This window comes from Diadema setosum, chromosome 7 (genome assembly GCF_964275005.1).
Source record: "Diadema setosum chromosome 7, eeDiaSeto1, whole genome shotgun sequence".
NCBI lineage: Eukaryota > Metazoa > Echinodermata > Echinoidea > Diadematoida > Diadematidae > Diadema > Diadema setosum.
The window spans coordinates 25,228,603-25,249,350 of NC_092691.1; the positions used below are offsets into that span (position 1 = coordinate 25,228,603).

The window sequence follows — 20,748 nt, forward strand, 5'->3', positions numbered from 1 at the left end:
TCAGTGCAACTTCGACGACTTGATCTGACCGGACGAAAACCAGCAAAGTGACAATCATGGCAGCCATGCAACTCTCTTCCAGATTTGGTGTTTTGAAAATCGATGGCGATGACTCGCCGCCAGAGCTAGATTCTGGTGAGGAGTTGGCAATGAACCAGAGGAAAGAGAAAGAGGCGAAATTGGCGGTAGAAACAGCGAAGAAGAAAAATAAGAAAAAGAAGAAGGCGCAACAGCAGAGTTCGGCCAAAGCTGAGGTAGAGACTAGAGGTCTAACCGTTAGTTTACTAATGCGTGATGGGCTGAACTGAGGATAAAGGAGGGCACTTATCAGTCCCTGGTTATTGCTTTGTTTGGCAATCCCATCAATTTACCGTGATTTGCCTTGATGTTGGGCATATTATTTGCCCCTCTGCATCCTCCTGAGTCTTGCTGCAGGTGTAATATTTGCACTACTATTCACAAGCTTACTAACAAGTCAGAATTTCTTTTAACCGTTACGCGTTTACAGGTTTTGCATGTACTAACAGCCCAGTGCAGTAGGGACTGACTGTAGTGTAATCATCAGCAGCATCATGTGCTCAGTGGGGATTCCCCGTGGCCAGTTAACTAACAATATACAATACAGTGCCGCCTTTTCTAAAACGTTAAAATCTACATTGCAGTGCACAGTAGTACAGTCAGTGTAGTAGTGTAAAGCAAATTGTCCAAGGTTCAACCTCCCGTGCCAAAATTTGACCACACGCAAAATGCATAGAACTACACCTACCGTTAGGTAGGTTTTACTTTTTAGTTTTACATGTAGCGGGCGGTCAAATTTTGGGGCGCGTCGAATTATGGGCGGCTTGCTTTACTTGTAACATTACACTTGACCAAAAGATCGGTCTGTATCTGGTCGTCGGGGATAGAAGTCTATATTCCGTGGAGAATGGGTCTGGCTTCACGGAATCCCCTCCTATAGGCCTATGTCTATGCAGGAGAGCTGATAAAGTCAAAAAAAAAAAATGAAAGACTCCTCCAGACAGACAGATTTTTCTGTCTAACATTGCACATGCCAGGCATTTTTACCAGAGGTCAACCTATAAACTGCGACAGTCCCGCACGTGAGCACTGTGTGAAGGAGCGCCCCTGGGTTAAAAGGTCGACCAAGTTAAAGCATGTTCAAGCCCGTCATCTGTTTGTTGTACAAATATATTAAAAAAACAAAACGACGATTTATTCCGTGCGCATTATACCCCTTGAAGTTTGATACAAAACAAAAGTCTATTGAGCTTCGACCTCTTGTTCTGGATAAAATTCTGGAAGCACATCTAAAAATGTAGACAAGTTGAAACTATGGTATTGATATGATAGTGATAGTTCCAACCCAAGCACATGCTCCTTTATTGACCTTTTTGGCACTTGATGGGTGTATAGCGTTGCTGACAACCTCTGATGATGATAAATATGTCGCATGGATGTGTTGGCCTATGTATGTGCACAGACCTGCCTGTCTGCGGTCGGTCTGTCAACTGTCCTCTGATGGGTGCATAGTGTTTGCCCAGATCTGCCTTTGACAATCCATTGTCAGCAGTCGTACAGCAGTGCACATTTTCCTTCGTCAAGGGAGCCCAACAAAATAGTTACAAGTCGGTGAAAGTCTCGTGCTAGTTTCTGGGAAATTGTGAGAATTACAGGTTCTGGAACTTTCATCTCTCACCCAAAACCTTTATCAATGTTCAACCCAGTCTCACCCTTATATTCATCCACATAAGAATTAACTCTTTTTTTTTAATGATAAATCATGATTGTAGATGCTTGTAAAAGTCTTCTAGTAGCCTTTGGAATGTGATATATCATGGCAGAAGGGGAGCATTATACACTTAAATATGAATGTGAGTCATCAAAGATACAAACAAACATGTCAACAAAGAGAGGATTGAGTGTAGAACAGAGCTGGTTTTTTAATGAATGCCCCAGAGTTTGTTCATTGAGCACAGATGTTCATTATAGCAGTGAATCAGTGTGAGATGTAATCTTTTTATGTCATCATAACCTCTTTGACATTGTTGGTTTGCATTACAGCCATTCTTCAAGTGATAGTTTTTCATGGTTTGGGATGTTTTTGTATGCCCTTGACAACACTACAGCTCCGAGAGATGGCCTTCACCAAGATTTCCAGTGTCCCCAAAGCTTTGGCATCAAGTCCTCCCAGTACAAGGCCAGAAGTCCTGAAGATTGGATCCCCGCCCACAACAGCCAGGGACTGGGAACAGTGGCAAGACCGGGACCAAGAGGTAACCAACACTCTTTCGCTAAGTATCCCAGCAGCTGTTAACAGTAGTCAGGAAATCAGAATTTGAACCCAGTACTGTCATTTTATGTCTCACTTTTTCTCCTGCTTGTTTTCTTTGATGTAACTTCAAATCATCAAATAAATTGGGTCTGTGGTACACATACATTAATGTAATCAGTCCTGGCATTCTCCTCTGCAGGGTAAATCAAAATTCCAAATTTTTGTCACAAGGATGCCATCACATTTCAGCATAATGAACAATTTTGACTAATGTTTTTGACCATACTGTAATAGGTAGCTATCTAGGTAGCTACATGTATATTGGATAAACTGTCTTCAGTTGTAACATTATGTAAATATCAAACTTAACCCACAGAACATGCAGAGATGCCAAGTTCAAAAAACTTTTATGAGTGAGATTTTTATGACTCGGCGTCTCGGCGCTCGCGCGCATGCGCACGCGAACGAGGAGGGTGTCCCACTCCCATGGTAGGGAGCTTTTTTTGAATTATTAGCTTTTAGTTTTAGTGATGCGATCTGGTGCATACTTTAGTGACTATTTTTTACTAATTTTGAAAGGCAAAAGGGAAAAATACCTTCAATTGCAACTATCACTTTAATCCTTTGAGCTATGCTCCTTATTTTTGGCCCAAATTGCAGACTTCACCAGATGTGTGAGAAAAATGGGTGCCATGCGTGAGATCGTGAGACAGACCCTAAATGCTTGAGTCTCACGCAGAATGCGTGAGACTTGGCAGCTCTGAACATGATCCAACTTGACCCTGTTTATAACATGCTTTTTTTGCTTATTGAAGTGCACGCTGGAGTTCTTTCCTCACCTATTAGCACAGCTGTCTTTAACTAATTGTCAGTGAATAGAGATTACCTAATCCACTTAATCCCTATCATGTCACAATGGCCTTCCTCAATAGACTGAGACACATTGCTACACTTGAGTGGGCCTGCAAACTTGACAACAAGGTCAAGCTTGGATTTATTACTGAACAGTGATGAAAAGCTTGGCAAGTTACTAGTAAGTGTTTGGGCACAAAGGGTTAACCACCCATATCTGGAATCTCCAGATAAGGTTCTGGTTTCCATGAGATCATGAAATGTCACTTTATGTAACATTGGTTTACCCATGTCTTTACTACCACGGTAATAGAATGGGGATATGGAGCCTGCACAATGTTATAGAAATTTGCAAGACCATAGGTTTGTGAGGGTTTCAAGTAAAATGCCTTATAATGGGAATGTTTAATTTGTTACCAAACTTCCTGTAAAGACATCAAATTTTGATTTAGCATCAACCTAAAGCTCAAAGTAGGGTTTACTAATAGGAGTATACTGTCCACAACTTCATGAATTTCAGTTCAGAGAGAAAAAATAGTATTTTATTTTTAGTACTCGCTGAAATTTAGAGTACATGTATTAATGTTGGGTGAATGCATTTGTAATCTTACAGTGACTACACACAATTGAGCATTCTTGGACTGTACTGAAAAAAAGTTGACACTTTTCATGGTGTGGAAATTTTTGAATATTTTCTGCGACATTAAACTGAAGCAGAGAAGTAGGCCTCCATGTGATAGCACAAACATTTTTCACTTGTTATATAAGTATAAACTATTATATATTTTGATTCTGCAGATTTACAATGTGAAATTTCCTGTCTCAGCGAGGCGGTAGAAAAAAATACTAAAAAAATTTCCACTTTTACGGTATGTTACATTGGTGTTACTGGCAATGCTATTTTTTGTATGCTAAATAGGTATTTGCCAGTGACTCCTATGCCCTGTTTTAACAACAACAACAACAACAACAACAACAACAACAACAACAACAACAAAGCAATAAATACAGCATGCTACGTATACAATCAACACAAGCAAGTCATGATTTTTCCAACCCAGCAAATCACCTGATAACTTCACCAGTGTAGACTGCTTGCATAGTCTTCATAGTCAATTTGGATTTTGAAAGAGCACACAAAACTCTTGGTCATTTTGCAGTGATGCCGACTTGTAGCGTAGGTATTGAAAAGTAGATCCCAAATAACTCGGTCCTATCACAGAATGTACAAAGTGTACTTGCAAATCAGTTGAATGTGGTTTATCATCAGTATGTCTGTGGATGTTCAGCATTGCCAATCTTTCAATCTCCCCAGTTCATAGATAACCAGTACCAACGGGATATACAGAGGGCCCTTCTTCAGAGCAAGATGGAGTTTGAAAGGCAGAAAAAGGTAGAGGGTGTGAATTTGATGTTAAGCATAGGAGTTCTAATGCACTTGTGTTAGACATTATTTTGTTTTCTCATTATCAACAGAACCTTTCAAGACAGCACTTTTTTAGTTTGTTGTTTGTTTGTTTTTTTGCCCCAGTGCTATACTCTAGAACTAGGCATAACATACTGTAAAAGTGGATATTTTCGCGCGACTAATTTTTTGCACTCGGCCGGAAAAGAGTGAAATATGGTAAGCAAAAATATTTGTGTGCTTTTATTTTCGCGCTAGTTTCTGATTGCGCGAAATGCGCGAAAATTTCAACACCGCGAAAATTTCCACTTTTACAGTACCAATGTGCTTTGCGTCCAGTGGAAAATTATGATTTTGGAAATTTTACATCGACTTTGGTTTTTAGTCTTAACCAGCCCAAGGTATTGTCAATGAAAGGCTTTTACCGAGTATCAGTAAAGCAAGTCTGTTTGTAACATTGGGTTGTATTTCAAGAGATCAGAAAGCTTATCCAACCGTAAGTGAGACCAAGTGTCAGAAATTTGTTGGGATGTGAGTGAGCACTGCAGTTTGGCCACAAGATTCAGACAGATTTCAGTGAAGGAAGAAAACAACAACATCAATGTGAAAACAGAGCAAAAATTTGCACAATTTGTGTATTGGTGTTATAGTGTATATAATGAAGATTTTGGAACTTTCACATGCATTCACAATGTTGATATGAGGTTCTGGTATTCATTGTAAATTACCTAAAAGAGGCAAGCCTTGATAATAGACTGACTCTACACAAAACTTGTACAACTGACTTATAGATACTTCAAGAAAGAACCAAACATGCAGCAACTGTGCTCCTGTGCTATATTTTATTTTATACAGTTCATGGAGGAGGTAGGCCCAGCCCTGGAGGAGGAGCCTGTCCTCGTGCAGCCAATGAATCGCAAGGAGAGGAGAAAACACCTGCAGGGCAAGGAGAAGCCACAGCCAATGACATTGCAGGAGTTTCACAACCAGGCAGAGGAGCCTGCCAAACCATGTGGAGATGTTGGTCTGGATGTCATTGATCTACCACGGGTGAATATTGCTGCCCCTGCATACAAAGGGGGGGGGGGGGGGGACATATGTGACAACCAGTTTATTTATAGTGTTGTCAAACCTGTTCAAAATGTCCACACAAAGGAAACAGCAGAGGTGGTCTTTGTAGACAGCCACTATATCAACAATTCACACCTGTGTTGAGTTTTGTCACTTTATTTTGTTCATGACTATTACTAACTTTCAAAGCAGTGGCATCATCTTTTCAAAAGTTTAAGTTGAAAGTGAAGAGTGTGAAATGGACAAACCTAATCACATTGTACAAGAAATATGTTCATGAAAGCCTGAAAGAAAAAACAATGTAGCCAAAGTGCTTTATTCCATTCCTTTTATGATCCTAAAATGGGTTTAGGTAGAAGAAGAATTACTCTTCAGCAAATATTAAAAACGAAAGATTGACCAGGGTGAACCAATTCACCTTTTCTGAGTCCTCATATAAAATCGGGCGTGCAACTTTTTGTTGGTTTTGCGATGCTTGGTCACATTCAGTCATTCATTTATATCGTTTAATCATTTACTTATGCATACGTATATGACTGTGTGATCTATCTCTCAGCCACCCTCGCCGAAAGAAAACAAAGAGATCATGTCGAGTGTCAAGGAAGAGCTGAACAGAGTCATGGCCAAAGAAAAGAAGAAGAGCAAGAAAAAGAAAGATTCTGAGTCAGAGGTATGTACATCCATATTTGTGTGTCATAAAAAATCATGAACCGGATTGCATTTCTCGCCACCATAGTCCTAATGTGAATTGGAATGAGAAACTTGAATTGAATGCAATTATATTTTGGTTCAGCATGTGTGCTGTACAATAGGAATATGTCTGTTCAAGATTCTAGAATGATGTTTTGGGAGAAGAATTAAACTTTTGAATTGAATGCTGATGCAAATGATCTATGTTAACACTGGTCAATGATTGGTGCAGTCGTGTGACTCGTGCAGCAAGGATCAAAATCATTATATTGTGAGCAGTGACGTCAAGTTGGGTAAATGCAATTCCACAATTTGACTTGCTGCTGATCAAGCTAGAATGAAATGATGTGCATTTAAATAATAATCGTAGACTGTATAATATAACAAGTACTGCCGTGTAGTAGACGGCAAGTTGTGACAGTATTGGGGTGTTCTTAAAATTTTCTGTAGAGTTTGACTTTTTGTGCTTTTTCCCCTATTTTAGGGGTGCTGAAGAGAAATCCATCTGTTGCCATTTTTCTAAATGATGTCTTCAGCCATTACCATGGCAATAAATTATTTTATGTAGAAGAACTTGTATTCTTCATTAAACATAAAATACGCTGTAAACATTTAAATATGTCAATATAAACATGTCTCTTTAATTAGATTAAAACTCACAATTTTCTGTTGTCATGGTTACTTCGTAACAATGCATTTTCCATGGTAATAACTAATTTAAACAAAATGATATTTTCATGAAAAAGCATTAAAACATGACAAGATTTAGTAGCACATTTATTGCAAAGTACTATCATTACTATCAGCTTTTTCCCACTATGTTTATCTCACATCATATTCATTGGTATAGCAAAAACATGAAAAAAAAAACCCTGCTTTTTAAAGAAAAAAAGTATTTCATTAAAAAGGTAAGAAAGAATAAAATGAAAAAAAAATCAATATGTAGAGTTAAAAAAATTAAGTCATCTTTTTAAATTTCCAATCACAATGTACCTTTTGCAAGTCCATTACAATTAAAACCTTAATTATTCGTAATCATGGTAAATATTTAGCATAACAGTTGCCATGGAACGCCTTGATTTTGAGAAATAATATTTGCAAGAAAAAGCTCAAAATTACAGTTTCAAATTCGAAGTATTACAAATTAACATGACTATCAGCAATATGCAATTATGTTTATAGTGGAACATAATTTCTGTTTCTATGGCAGCAGCATGTCATGGAATAGATTTTTTCAGAATAGAAATGCCTGGGGGACAACAAAAAAATAACAAAATAAAAAAGTGTGCAAAAAAGGAAATGTCCCAGTTTTCTCATCATGATGTGCTCTGAAAGTTTCAGTACAATAAAAATCTCAATTCTCTGAATCACGGTTACAGCTGTACCTCCAAAATAGAGGCTGCCATTGAATTGTCTGAAATTTCAGGAAATAATTTTCATTAAAAGCAAAAAATATGACGTAATATTAAAGTTTTGTTGCAATTTAGCATGGCACTCGGCAAAGTTTGTTTTTCCCACAGCAATTCAGTTCCTATAGCAACATGATGGAAATGGCAAGGGGGGGGGGGATGGGGGTTGGGAGGGGGTATCATAGTCATTTCAGGTTTACAAATGTATTGGAGACATTAATGCTGAAATTGACATTGAATATAAAATGTAAAAGTATAAAATGTAAAATGTATGAATTGCAGGTCACAATGTGATCTTTTAACCAGAGTTTGTTAATCACCAACGTTGTCAATGCAATATAATCTGTTGGGAGCCAGAATGGTGTATCACTTAAATAGAGTTAAATAACTGAATGCCTTTCTTTCTCAAGAACTAGACAACAAACAAGCTTTACATTGCAGTAAAGACATAGGAATTGCTATATAAAGCATAGGTAAAAATGTTTAAATAATATGCTTGGATGTATTGAGGTTAAAGACCATTTGCTAAATATCAATCAGACAGAGAGACTCTTTTTTATCTTGTAAGTTTCACATAATTTGAGAATACCTTAATTAAATTAAAGGTGAAATGTCACTCCTGTAATCATATCCAGCTACTACATATAGTCTGTCTGCAAAAGTTAGCCCTACCAAGTCAAATGAACTTGCTACTCATCAAACTCGCTGCTCCTACACGTACAGTTGTTTTACGCTTCCTCTTCTTATGTAACTTCTATGTTTAAACATAGGCACATGTCATTTAATTTATAACTGTAGTCACTATGATATTCAATTCAGATCCAGATTTCTACAAGACCATTGCTTTGTGCAGACCGTCTGTTTGCCAACCTTCTCAGTGCTTCACCTCCTTCTCAGTAAACTGTGACACTGACTCTGGTGCTGGCAGTACACTAGATACACACTTGTAACACAGGAACAAATATGTCATTGCATTCAGATTATCCAAACTTGCAAGGGTCTCTAACTCTGGGATTCATTTCAAGATGTTCCTTCCAGATAATTACTTGATACCGATGTGTACCTCTTTCCAGATGCTCATAACAGGCGCCTATCCTAGTGAGGTTCAGCTTCTCATCATCCTTGTATTCTGCAAAGTTCTTGAAGTTTGATATTATCAAGTGTTCATTCTTGTAATGTTCATGATATGCTCTTGGGGCAGGCAAAATCTGGGTCAAAGGGTCTGGAACTGTAAGATTCACTTCAAGATCTTGCTGCAGATGTTAGTTTGACATTGTACTCTTTTCAGGTGTTCGTACCAGGCACCTGTCATTGGGAGCAAGTTATCCACATTCTTGTCTGCTGTGCTGTGCTTGAAGAAGTACCAGAGTTGTTCTGGCCTTGTAATGTTTACACTCTTTGGGCAGAAGAGTCAACACAGAAATTCCTCACAGTAATGGAAAGTGGCTGAAGACGGCTCTTCAGAAATCCCAAGTTTTGAAATTGCTTCAATCACTTCAGGCGATGCACACATACAGAATGCGTTGTAACATTTCCCGAGCAGGGGCCCTGTTGTGTCACAACCTGTCAAGACATGCCATTTTAATAATGAGAGTCTTTGCCTTTGGTTTGCCCATCCAGTCATAGATCGACTTTAGGATTGACTGTCTTGTGATTTTCTCCAGGTTCAGAGATAACTGACACATCACCTCCCAGTTGTGCAATCCTTAGTCATAGTGCCACCAAGAAGGCATCTGTGTCGTGGAAATAGTTGTTGATGGCAAGGCCTGATGTTGCCAGTTCTACAGAGCATGTAAAATGAGCAGGGTATCAGCTTCTTTTTGTGTATTGCCTGGCGTGGTTACAGGAAATTGTTATAAATAACATCTTTGCGAGTCACCACAATCAAACGGTGAATGGTGCTGTAAGTCAAGAGGTACTTAAGACAGGTACAGTGTCTGGAAGTGAGTTTCTTTCTCCTACTGAGACAAAGGATGAAATAGCACAAATTATCTAACTCTACAGAAAATGTTAAGAAATGGTACAATTCGTTGTATACTATTGTTTATCGTAATACGTAACAAGAGATTATTATGAAGATATATGATACATCATAAAGGTGATATAGTGCCAGGAAAATAGTAGATAAATAAATGGTTTTTGCCTGTTATAAATGTGTCAGGTGCTAAGTGTTAAATTGATCTATAATTTGCTGTACTTTATTACAAGTAAAAATGTTTTTAAAAAGAATTAAAAGTTAGAAAACTTTAAAGATCATATTGCCAAAGTCCACTTACAATTGTAACGTGCATTCTTCTTCCTTTTATGGTTGCTGACTTTATGTGGGTATTATGATGATGCTAAACAAATCTGTGGGGGAAACAATGCACCTCCCTTAGAGATGTCAGGTGTATTATTTCACATTTACAAAGGCAATATCTGTATAATATTTTCTCCAAAGGAGTGGTATATTCTCACTGGTATATTCTCACTGTGGTTAAGTAATTAAATGGCCAATCTGGATACATTGTATGTGGTGATGCAATGTGTTGCATTTTCATAACTAACCATAATTTTTGAATTTATACTCTATAAATACTAGAAAGCAACACAAGAATTGGACAGCATAAGGCAAGTCCAGTATGAAGATGAACTGGAGAAGAAGACAGCTGAAATATCACAACTCCACGAGGTTATTGACAAGTTAAAGGTGTGTATTTATGATTCCTCCACATTTATATAAACGTCATTGCTCTATTTCACCTGCTGTATTCACACACTACTCAGTTGCGAGTGAATCAGAATTATTTTGCTTGTGCTGTTCAAACAAGGATTAAAAAATTGCCTTTGAGATGCATACAAAACTTTCTTTCCAGTCCACCTCAGTTTTATATCAGCCTATTGGCACGTTGACATAATTTACCTTACAATACCTTTCTTTCCGATACAAGTTGCTTTCATATCAGCGTAATAATATATCATTTTTACCTTTTAGTACCGCTCAGTCAAGTGTGCTTGTTGTTCCATAGTTTTGTTTTAGACATAGTGACTTTTCTTTCTCTTTTGAGGGGTTGGTTAGCCTCCTGCTTGTGTTAATATTTCGGGAACAAAAAAACAAAAAACACACAAAAAAAGCATGAATTTACAGTTACTTTCAAGAGAGCATAGGAAATCATGCCATTACAACAAAATGACAGTGGAACAATGATTTCAAAGTAAATCTGTGTTGAATGTCAAAAGCTATCCCACTTTATTGAGGATATTCCTGTCTCTCCCAATTTATTGGAAGAACTTGCTGATGATTGACAGGTGTTTTTGTATCAGATGTTGTCCCAATATCACGTTTTTGCATTAATGATTATATTTAGGATGACCTTCAAAAGAGTGGCACAACTATTGATTCGTATTATTTTTAGCAGCTGTCATCAACGTCTATGCCATAGGCATGTAAATGGTCAGTATAACAACAGAGCCAGGCCAGAGTATACCAGTAGAGGCCGCCATCCATTGACTTGTTGATGAGACTTTGCTTATTTGACTATATAGTCTTTAATTGGAGAACCTCTCTCCTATACGAAGCACTATTGGGAACATTGATAATCCTTGTGGAACATTTACAATGTACATTGTGTATTCTGTTCGCTTGTGCCTTTTGCATTTGAAATGCATAAAGAGATTTTTCGTCTAGAGCTACAATGTAGCTATAGGGCTAGAAGTAATCATTTTTATGCCTCTGCCACGAAGTGTCGCCGGAGGCATTATGTTTTCGGGTTGTCTGTCCGTCTGTCCGTAATCAATTTTGTAGACAGCGTATCTAAAAAACTGTTAGAGGTATCCTAATGAAACTTGGCATGTATATGTATGAGTAGAAGAAGTTGTGCCTATCAACTCTTGGGCGCTAAAGGTCAAAAGGTCAAGGTCAAATGCTCAAAATTTCACTATTTCCCCTATATCTATGCAATGCCTGGAGGTATTTTCTTGAAACTTGGTGTATACATGAACTACTAAATAAAAATTCCCCAGAGAGAGCTTTGGGTCATGAGGTCAAAGGTCAAGGGTCAAAGGTCAAGTGAAAATGTCAAAATTTCACTTTTTTCTCCATATCTCACAAATATTTCAAGGTATCTTCATGGAACTTAGAATGTATGCATATACTGACTGGCAGTGATCATGTATGGGATTTAGGAGTCATGGGTCAAAGGTCAGGGGGTCAAAGGTCAAGGTCAACTCATCAAAATGTCATTATTTCTCTCGTACCTATGCAATGCCTGCAGAATTTTTTCTTGACACTTAGTGTATGCATGTATTACCCAATACAGATTCTCTTGGAAGTTTCTTGCCAAGAGGTGAAAGGTCAAGTGAAAGTGTGCTAAATTTCACTTATTCTGTAAACTTATAAAAGGGTCAAAAGTAGGGTACAAATCCTCAAATCCCCAAATACCTGCACTCTTAGACAGTATAGCTATTCACCCAAATAAATCTGGTTCAAGGAAAGTGAACGCTCAATGCATTTATGACAAACCTGTCATTTTAATATTTTGCCAGTTATGTGAAACTGTTATCATACATTGTCAAGACATTGTGCTATAGACCTATTCGGAGAACCATGCATTATGGCGGAGGCATACCAGTCGCCATAGCGACATTTCTAGTTCTTGTTGTTGTGTTGTAAAGTTCCTGGTGCACTTCAAATCATACATTTACATGTATTCAATTCCAAATGATGACAGATAAACATATTCTTTCATGCCTGATTCCCTCACAATTCAGGAAGAACTAGCTCAAGTTAAAAAGAGGAATAAACAGCTTTGTTTCATCATCGGGCAAGGAGAGAGTAAGTATTAAAGCTTGTCAAATGTAGTATGTAACACTGATATTAAATGATAACAATTGTTACTCAAATAGTTCATTTCACGTATTGCAGATGATGCTCAACACACTATTCAATTATTCTTACCCTCAATCATTGTGTCAATTTTTATGCCTCTGCTACAAAGTGTCCCTGGAGGCATGTTTTCTGTTGTCTGTTTATCCGTCTATCCGTCCTTCCATCTGTAATAAATTTGCAGACAACATAACTTAAGAACCGTTTTAGGCATACATGTATGTATGAGTGGACGAAGTTGTGCCTATCAAAGTTAAGGTGCACATGCTCAAGTTCAAAGGTTAAGGTAAAAAATTACACTATTTCCTCCATGGAAGTGACCCGATGTACGCACTTAAGTAAACTTGATATATACATGCGATTACCTCACAATGATTCTGGAGGAGAACATTTGGTCCTTGATGTCAAAGGTCAATTGAAAATGCTAGAATTTCACTTTTTGTAGATATTTGAGAATGGCTCAAAGTATTGTCATGAAAATTGATGTTTATACATATCTAAAAGCTTAGTCCTGTTTTTTGCTCTTTTGCTATTTTGTTTTTTACTCTCTCCTGTAGGTTGCCACTGTCATTATGCTTAGAGATTTTCCATCTATCCATCTTTATGCCCCAGATCTCTTAAAGGGGCATTCCAGACAATTTTCATAATTTCGCATCATGTAGTACATAAATCGACAGTTCATGTGTAGATTTATGGAGTTTATTGTGGTCCTTGAGCAGAGAAACAATTACTTTGAAAAACCTTAAACAGATTACACTAAACAATGATGATGACATACAAATGTAGGAGCCTCACATATTTCAGAAATATAGCAATGTGATTCTCATTCACAATACTGCTAGCTTGCAAGTTCACCTTTGTATGATCTATGCATACATTCTTTTTTTGTTCTGCTTCCTTGAGCCCCAACTCATGCATTCTTATGATGAGGCTGCCATGTCATCATCCTTGTTCATTGCAATTTGTTATGAATTTTGAAGACATTCTTATCCTTCATCCTAATCATTATAAATCCTGAAACTCTGTACTCTGAAACTCTGTACTCAGTATACGTGTAACTAATTTAAAGTTTTTCAAATGTAAATCATCCAGCAATCTCCTTTAAACACAATTTAAGTATACCCACTGTTAAACTTTGATAATGTAGTACCTGGCCCAGGTGTGCTACATGAGTTGTAGATAAGCTGGTAGCCCGACCAGACCCCGTGCGCTAAGCTAGCACGGGGTCTGACGGTGTGTGATACACATACAGTCAGACCATTATGTTATGTTACTCCCGCACGCACTGCGCACGGGGTCGCTTCGTGCGGCTGCGTGCAGGTTCGTGCGATCTCGCACGGGAGCGTATGGCTCCGTGCGCCCCTGTACGCACCCGTGCGTAGTCGTGCACCTCCGTGCGGATCTGCACGCCCCCGTGCAGATCCGCACGCCTGCGTGCGGATCCATACTCCCTCGCACGCTGTCGCACGGACCCGTGCGGGTCTGGCGCACGGTCCCGTGCGGGTCGGGCGCACGGACCCGTGCGGCTTTTGGGTGCGATTTCGCACGGCCCCGTGCCGCCAGTGCTTGGTTCCCGCATGATCCCATCTCACCTCCCTGGTTCCCGCAGTGCTTACACGGTACGTGTGTATCAGGTGTATACCGCGTGCGAGTCCATGCGCCATTCCCCGGCCGACAATTTCAGCGCAAGCGTGAAATGAGACGATTCCCGACAATACGAAAGGCTTGTTACTTGCGCCAAGGAGCTTCAAACCCTTGCTTGCTTATTGCCAGTCAGTCGGCAAGCCGAAAAACCCCGTCTAGTAGAATATCCAAGTTCTCGCACGGGTGACCTCGAGTTGACCCCGCAGATCATGATCACTGAATTACGTTTTCACATGATTTTTTTTTTTTAATTTGACAGGTTAAGGTTAAAACCTGAATGCAATATTGTTTAAATTTTCCAAGAGCGACATGAAAGGTCATCGACTTCGTGCATGGCTAATTCATTACCGATGTCCCGGAAATAATGGGTTCACATACTCGTCTAAAATTCCCCAAAGAGTCTTCTTTTTCATTGTAGGGCACTAACGAACGCATACCATGTAAAAGGAAAATTATTATCCAGCTATAAGATGATACCTAAGGTGTAACGTGATGATTTGATGGGTCAGCAGCGCGCGCCAGCAGAAATCATAAGGATATCATTCCTTTACTCGGCACGAAATCGCGAAAATATTGTACTGTCCCACATATAGAAATTGACGTGTTCCATGGAGGCCCTTTGTGTGTTATGAGCGACCCCAGCGTAACTGACATGGTCAATTATAAGCGTCTACTAGCTGTGATATACCTTGTTTGTGTCTGTCGGTGGGCATTATGAACAAGTAGCCTATTGCCTCTTGCTTGGCCTCTCTCTCTCTCTCTCTCTCTCTCTTCTCTCTCTCTCTCTCAACAAGTCATGAATTCACTTTACCCATCATGCCTAATCGAACTACGACATGATTGAGGTAACCGCGCCTTTTTATTCTCATAGTCAAAATCAAACTAATTCTTTACATAATTAAAAAAAAAATCTTCATATAATTTCTCAAAATACTCAAAAGATGGCCTCAGTCAAAACTTTCTACAAAGATTGCATACGCCAATCTTTACGGCCTAAACAAGTTTTTTAGAGAGCTATTAGTTCACCCTGTGACGACGACTTCGATTGCGTTTTGAACTTGTACCGAACTACTTTCAACACAACTATTACCTTTATAGTTCGATTGATGAACTAGTCTTTTGAATTGATAACCGACATTCATAATCGTAAGCATACAGTAACAAAATACTGTCAATAACAGTTGGAAAATGCAAATGCTATAATAATAGCGCGAAATACACGAGTAACGATCATCTTCATACATTCTAATTCCCAAGTGATGTCGCTTCGAAAATGACACATGGTTTGACTACTGCTTCAAGCAAAGAAAAGTAAAAGGAATGGGATATACTTCTAATGATAATATCACGCCGTACAAGGCATTCCACTGTATTTGGTAATGTCGGTTACGTTTTTGTGCGCTTTACGTACGGAAAATAAAAGGCAGATCGATGCTATTAAATGCTAACACAACGCATTCAAATGATTTTTTGAAATAGACCGTGTACAATGTAATGTTTTAGTATTCGGTTTGAAACTTTAAATTTGCGAGTCCTTTATAAAGTCATATGGGTTATTACATTATCAATTCAAGCAAAAATTACAGTACTTTAAGGATTCGGATTTGCTCAGAAGATTAACAATGCCATCTTTGGCAATAGTTTGCAACAGAGACAATCCGCTTCAATAGATATACAATGTAATTCTGTTTTCATAAATAGAAAGGAAAACGTAAATAAGTCAACTTTATAACTTCAATGAGCTTTCTCACCAACTGAACTTGATTTGATCTGCCGTGCATGATATCGCTGTGTGTTCTATTAATTCTATGATATTGTTTAATTTGATATTGTTTAATTGGCACACGTGTTTTTTTTTTTTTTTATGCAGAATATTTCAGGTAAGTATAATTCATTGAAGCTAATAATGTTTGTACATATGACGTGTTCGTTGTTTTGTATTTTCATTTTTATAATATATCACGTGTCCATTATCTGATTATGACTACGAAAATATGACAACTGTTTAAATGCGGAGTATGTACTGGAACACTAATGTCTCCCACCAGTATAGACAAACTAATTTCTAGTCGTCTATCCCCGCTTGAAATGGAAATGAAATTACACACCAAAAAAAAAAAAAAAAAAAAAAAGAAGAAAGGAAACGAAGTTCAATTTTCAGTAGATTTCAACTGTTTTGTTTAGTGCCTGATGCATATAATGGGCAAAATTCTTTAGCGCATAAGCAATCACACAACTTTTGGGAATAAATGTATGTCTTAATGATTGTATCTTATGAAAGAAAACTCGTCTCCTTGCCTGAATTTTAGCTTCTTCTTTTTCAAGCTTGCGGGAAAGAAATAGTTGAACATCAATCGCAATCATAAAGAGAAGCCACATCCTTAAAAACAAACACAGGAGTACTGAGACGCACTACGAAATGCTTCCTTTTGTTGGGGGGGGGGGGTTATTGATTATTCTGAAGGTTCATAGATCACACAATTCATATGGTTCGCTATTAGCTTAGGTTCGTTAAGAAAAAAAAATAAACAGATAAATGCGTTCCTTTTCCGGTGGTTCCTTTACCCGAAAGTAATCAAGCAATCACTTATTTCAGTATAAGATTTGTGAATACAAAACGACACGACGACGGCCTTTAAAGCATTAATTCCGAACATAATTGTAAATATGACTATCGGTCTATACTCAACTTCTCAAATGCAGAAAGATTGCAACTGTAAATGTGGTGTTCTGTAAAAAAAAAAAAAATAATAATAATAAACAAAAATAAAAATAGGTTTAAGCTACAAGTTAATGGTTCTTTATATGCTATGGTATCATAAAAGTGACCGAGAATAAGAAGCACTATAATTTCAAATTAATATGATACAATCATAATTATAAAAAAAAAACCAACATGAAGCTGTTAGGCCTATACATCAACATTTGCTTCTGATACGTATAGTATAAATTATGTGCAGCTTTGGCAAGCGCGATAAAAGCGATAGATAATGTGGACGCAACGCCTATAAGGGAAATGTGCCTAATATGGCGGGAATTCAGAATGTTACGGCTGTATACAGCTGCAGCAGAGCAGGCACGAAAGCAGTCGTTGATGCTGTGCAACATTACACCATGTGCATTATTAGAGGGTTTTTAGTACACGCAAAGAACACGATCTGAAAAGACGACTATCGTTAATTAACTTCATTAACTACCTCTATTGATGCTGTCTTTTGTATCCCCGCCTACAATGGGTTCTCAGGTTCTATTCACTCTAGTAGTCCATGGGCCAGGCCAGATATTGGTACCATCTGAGGTGGCAATACCTTTTTGGTGTCATTTTGTTTGTCGGGCATAGATATGCCTATCAAGCTATGATAGCATTTCCAAATGAGTAGCTTAGTCATAGTAAATTAATTTTAAACCAATTTGGTCTCGTTGTTATATCCCTCTACTTCTGAATCGAGACCAACCGCTATACAAAGAAGAGTACTGTCTTCTGTATGTTCACAGGTGTTCTGTTGTAAACGCGGTGCGCTTAGTCTTTATTCAAGGCAGCGAAGGGAATATCCAAGGGTTATGATATCCACGGCGCTTAGTCTAATATTCAAGACGGCGAAGGGAATATCCAAAGCTTATAAAACAGTGTATATCCCTTTATCTAAAAACAACAACAACAACAAAGCAATTATTTATCATTTTCCGCTGAAAACGCTACGGTGAAAACGCTAATACCATGCCAATGTCGCTTTATTTCCATTCAAACAATGAAATATTATGCAAAAACAATGTACCGGTACACTACAATACATTATAATTGATAATGTTGTAAATGAACAGAGTGATTTTTGTTTATAATTGATGTATTTGTTGAGAGGGTGGTATAAAAACAGTATAGATAATCCCTTTTATTAGGAACTTTAGATATGATAACGGTACATTGTTCTAGATAAAGACTAAGCGCATTGCACCGCGTGACAGCTGTGGACATCATAACCCTTTGGATATTCCCTTCGCTGCCTTGAATAAAGACTAAGCGCATCGCGTTTACAACAGAACACCTGTGGATATACAGAAGGCAGTGCTCTTCTTTGTATAGCGGTTAGTTTCGATTCAGAAGTATAGGGATATAAAAACGAAACCAAATTGGTTAAAATTCATTTATTATGACTAAGCTACTCATTTGGAAATGCTATCATAGCTTGATAAGCGTATCTATGTCCGACAAACAAAATGACACCAAAAAGGTTTTGCCACCTCGAGTGGTACCAACAACCCATTTTTCGGGTCTTGGCCCATGGACTATAGGTACTTGCTAAACGCATGTCCTTTAGTTTCCACTGACAACAATATGGGAGGAGAATGGAAGCGATCAAGGCCCTCGTTAAAAGACGCTTGTTGTAATACGCATTGCGTGCCTTTCTTTCTTTCTTTCTTTCTTTCTACTGTTTCCTATTGTTTGTGAGTTACAAACTTGCGGCAACTAAGTCACCGCAGCCGACAGACAACGCTTACCGACTCATTCATGCGGCGGCAGCGGCACGGACACAAACGCACTTCAGTTCACATTCGGGCTGCCGTATTGGTTAGAATAGTTAATGATAGACCTGTCCTGCGATTGGGTCATTTTGCCATCTTACACATCCAAGCTATGCCGTATACGGTAGTGCGTGCGATTGAGCGTAAACGCCGTCGCTAAGCAGGACTGTTGTATTGTTTCGTCTATAGTGAAAGAAACAGGTTGTTAGCTTGAACATAGCCCGAACTTTAAGAGCGATTTTCTCCGTTATTTAGAAAATGGACTGACATCATAAGCGTAGATAATATTCGTTTCTATGATCCATAGGGATGTCCAAATGAGTTGTATTACATATCAGTGTAAAGCTTAGTGTCTGTAGAATTCACATATAGGCATAACTACGATCTCATTTTTTGCGACTTTTGACTCATTCCGACGGAGCGCATCACGTGTGTGGCGCTCCGACAAAATGAGTCATAAGTCGCACGGCGAGTTTTCCCGTAATGAGCCGCAAATGAAGGGGAAGCAGTGCTCGGGTCGAAATTTTTTTATACGGATTTTGATTCCTTGATGTTTTATCTGTTTGTACAGAAAATTTCAGCGTGTAAAAATGAGTACAAGTGTCCCAAATCACAGTTTTTCTGAGACAATTTTTTCGGTTACATTTTTTTCGAACGCTCGCCTTTGCGTTGCGTTTCGCACCTATTGTTCTTGCCCGATTGAGACTCCACCTCCGTTTCTAGGGTGTATGCTAATGAGGCATTGCTCTTGACCCCATTGAAGACAAAACAAAGCATGGTGCGCGCGGCGGTCAAGCGGTGAGGGCTTTAGAATTACGCAATAATAGTGAGCTGACCAAGGCTATCGATTGCATGACCAGCGAGTTTCGTTTGATACATGCCCTCCATTTCATGAAGTGGTGATTGATGTGACGCACAAATCGCGCTGAAAAAAATAATTCCAACGAACGATCACGCAGAATTTATAATACTTTATCTATGAGCTAATACAATGATCATAATAATCGAACTTGAAACCTCTGTATGCGAGTGTGTACTTTTACAACGGTTATTAATTGGCCTCATTAATGAATTCATTCAAATAATCATAACTTTCTTTCCCTGGTATGTGCCTTGCTGTTTAAAGTTCATCTCTGGAGATATAGTAGGGCCTATAAGTTGTCAATTACATGTATTCTCGTTTTTATTAAGTCGACAATTCGTGTGATAATTCGCCAAATTTATGTAATGCATACTATTGTTTCCCTGGTTAATAAAACTTATTGCCCTATTTCTTATGATGGTTTGGGCCGCGACGGCATGGAGAGAAATCGGAAGATAAACATTATTAATGCCCAAATACAATGTAGGTCGTGTTCCCTTTTGAGGATATTCTGACTCTTGTCATCTGTGTATTTTTTTTAGAGGTAGGACCTATCTGAGAAAGGGACAGAAAGCTGTGTCGCTACTCAAAAGTGTGCTTCTTCATTTTGTTTTGTTTTTTAATCAGAATGTTTGTAATGATAGCTGTTTGTCGTGTATTGCGTGTATAGCTGACATGTGAGAGGTCAAGTCTGCAAAGAATTTGGCTAACAGCTTTGCGAAGTAGCAGCGCTAATTGCCCATTGAATTGCGTATTCTGAGGAATTTCAAATGAAAGAACTCGGACGACACTGTTCACGCCTTGTATCCGAGTAAACCCCGCATCAACGAGGCCTTAAACAATGAAAGGTAAACTTCCTGCTATCAAGGGGTGGATAAAGACGCAACCAGTATTCTTTCTTCGCCATTGATAGCAGAATCAGTGACTGAATGGAGCAACAGTGTTGGAGGATCGGCATTATGTCTGCTAATTTGTAAAAGAATTTTTCAGTCCCCTTTTGTCTTCAGAACCACAGTCAGGGACGCTAAGTTACTCTATCTCCTACAAGCTGTCGTTACTATCTTAAAACGTGAATTTTATGAAAGGTTAAAAGTGATCGCGGAATCAGTTCTTCTGCGTGACACATGCAGGCTTTTATAATAGCATACCAAGCTTAAA

The 20,748-nt window shown here is 38.4% G+C and overlaps 1 protein-coding gene across 1 annotated transcript in view; it reads left to right on the top strand.

Moving 5' to 3' along the window:
* The window catches only part of LOC140230866 (G kinase-anchoring protein 1-like), a 32,076-nt gene continuing 11,328 nt past the window's right edge, over positions 1 to 20,748 (top strand). The window contains exons 1-7 of the mRNA XM_072311010.1: positions 1 to 254; positions 2,127 to 2,273; positions 4,440 to 4,517; positions 5,385 to 5,579; positions 6,157 to 6,270; positions 10,281 to 10,388; positions 12,449 to 12,512. Of these exons, the coding sequence (XP_072167111.1) occupies positions 57 to 254; positions 2,127 to 2,273; positions 4,440 to 4,517; positions 5,385 to 5,579; positions 6,157 to 6,270; positions 10,281 to 10,388; positions 12,449 to 12,512 (904 nt within the window). The 5' untranslated portion in view covers positions 1 to 56. The remainder of the gene's footprint in view (positions 255 to 2,126; positions 2,274 to 4,439; positions 4,518 to 5,384; positions 5,580 to 6,156; positions 6,271 to 10,280; positions 10,389 to 12,448; positions 12,513 to 20,748) is intronic.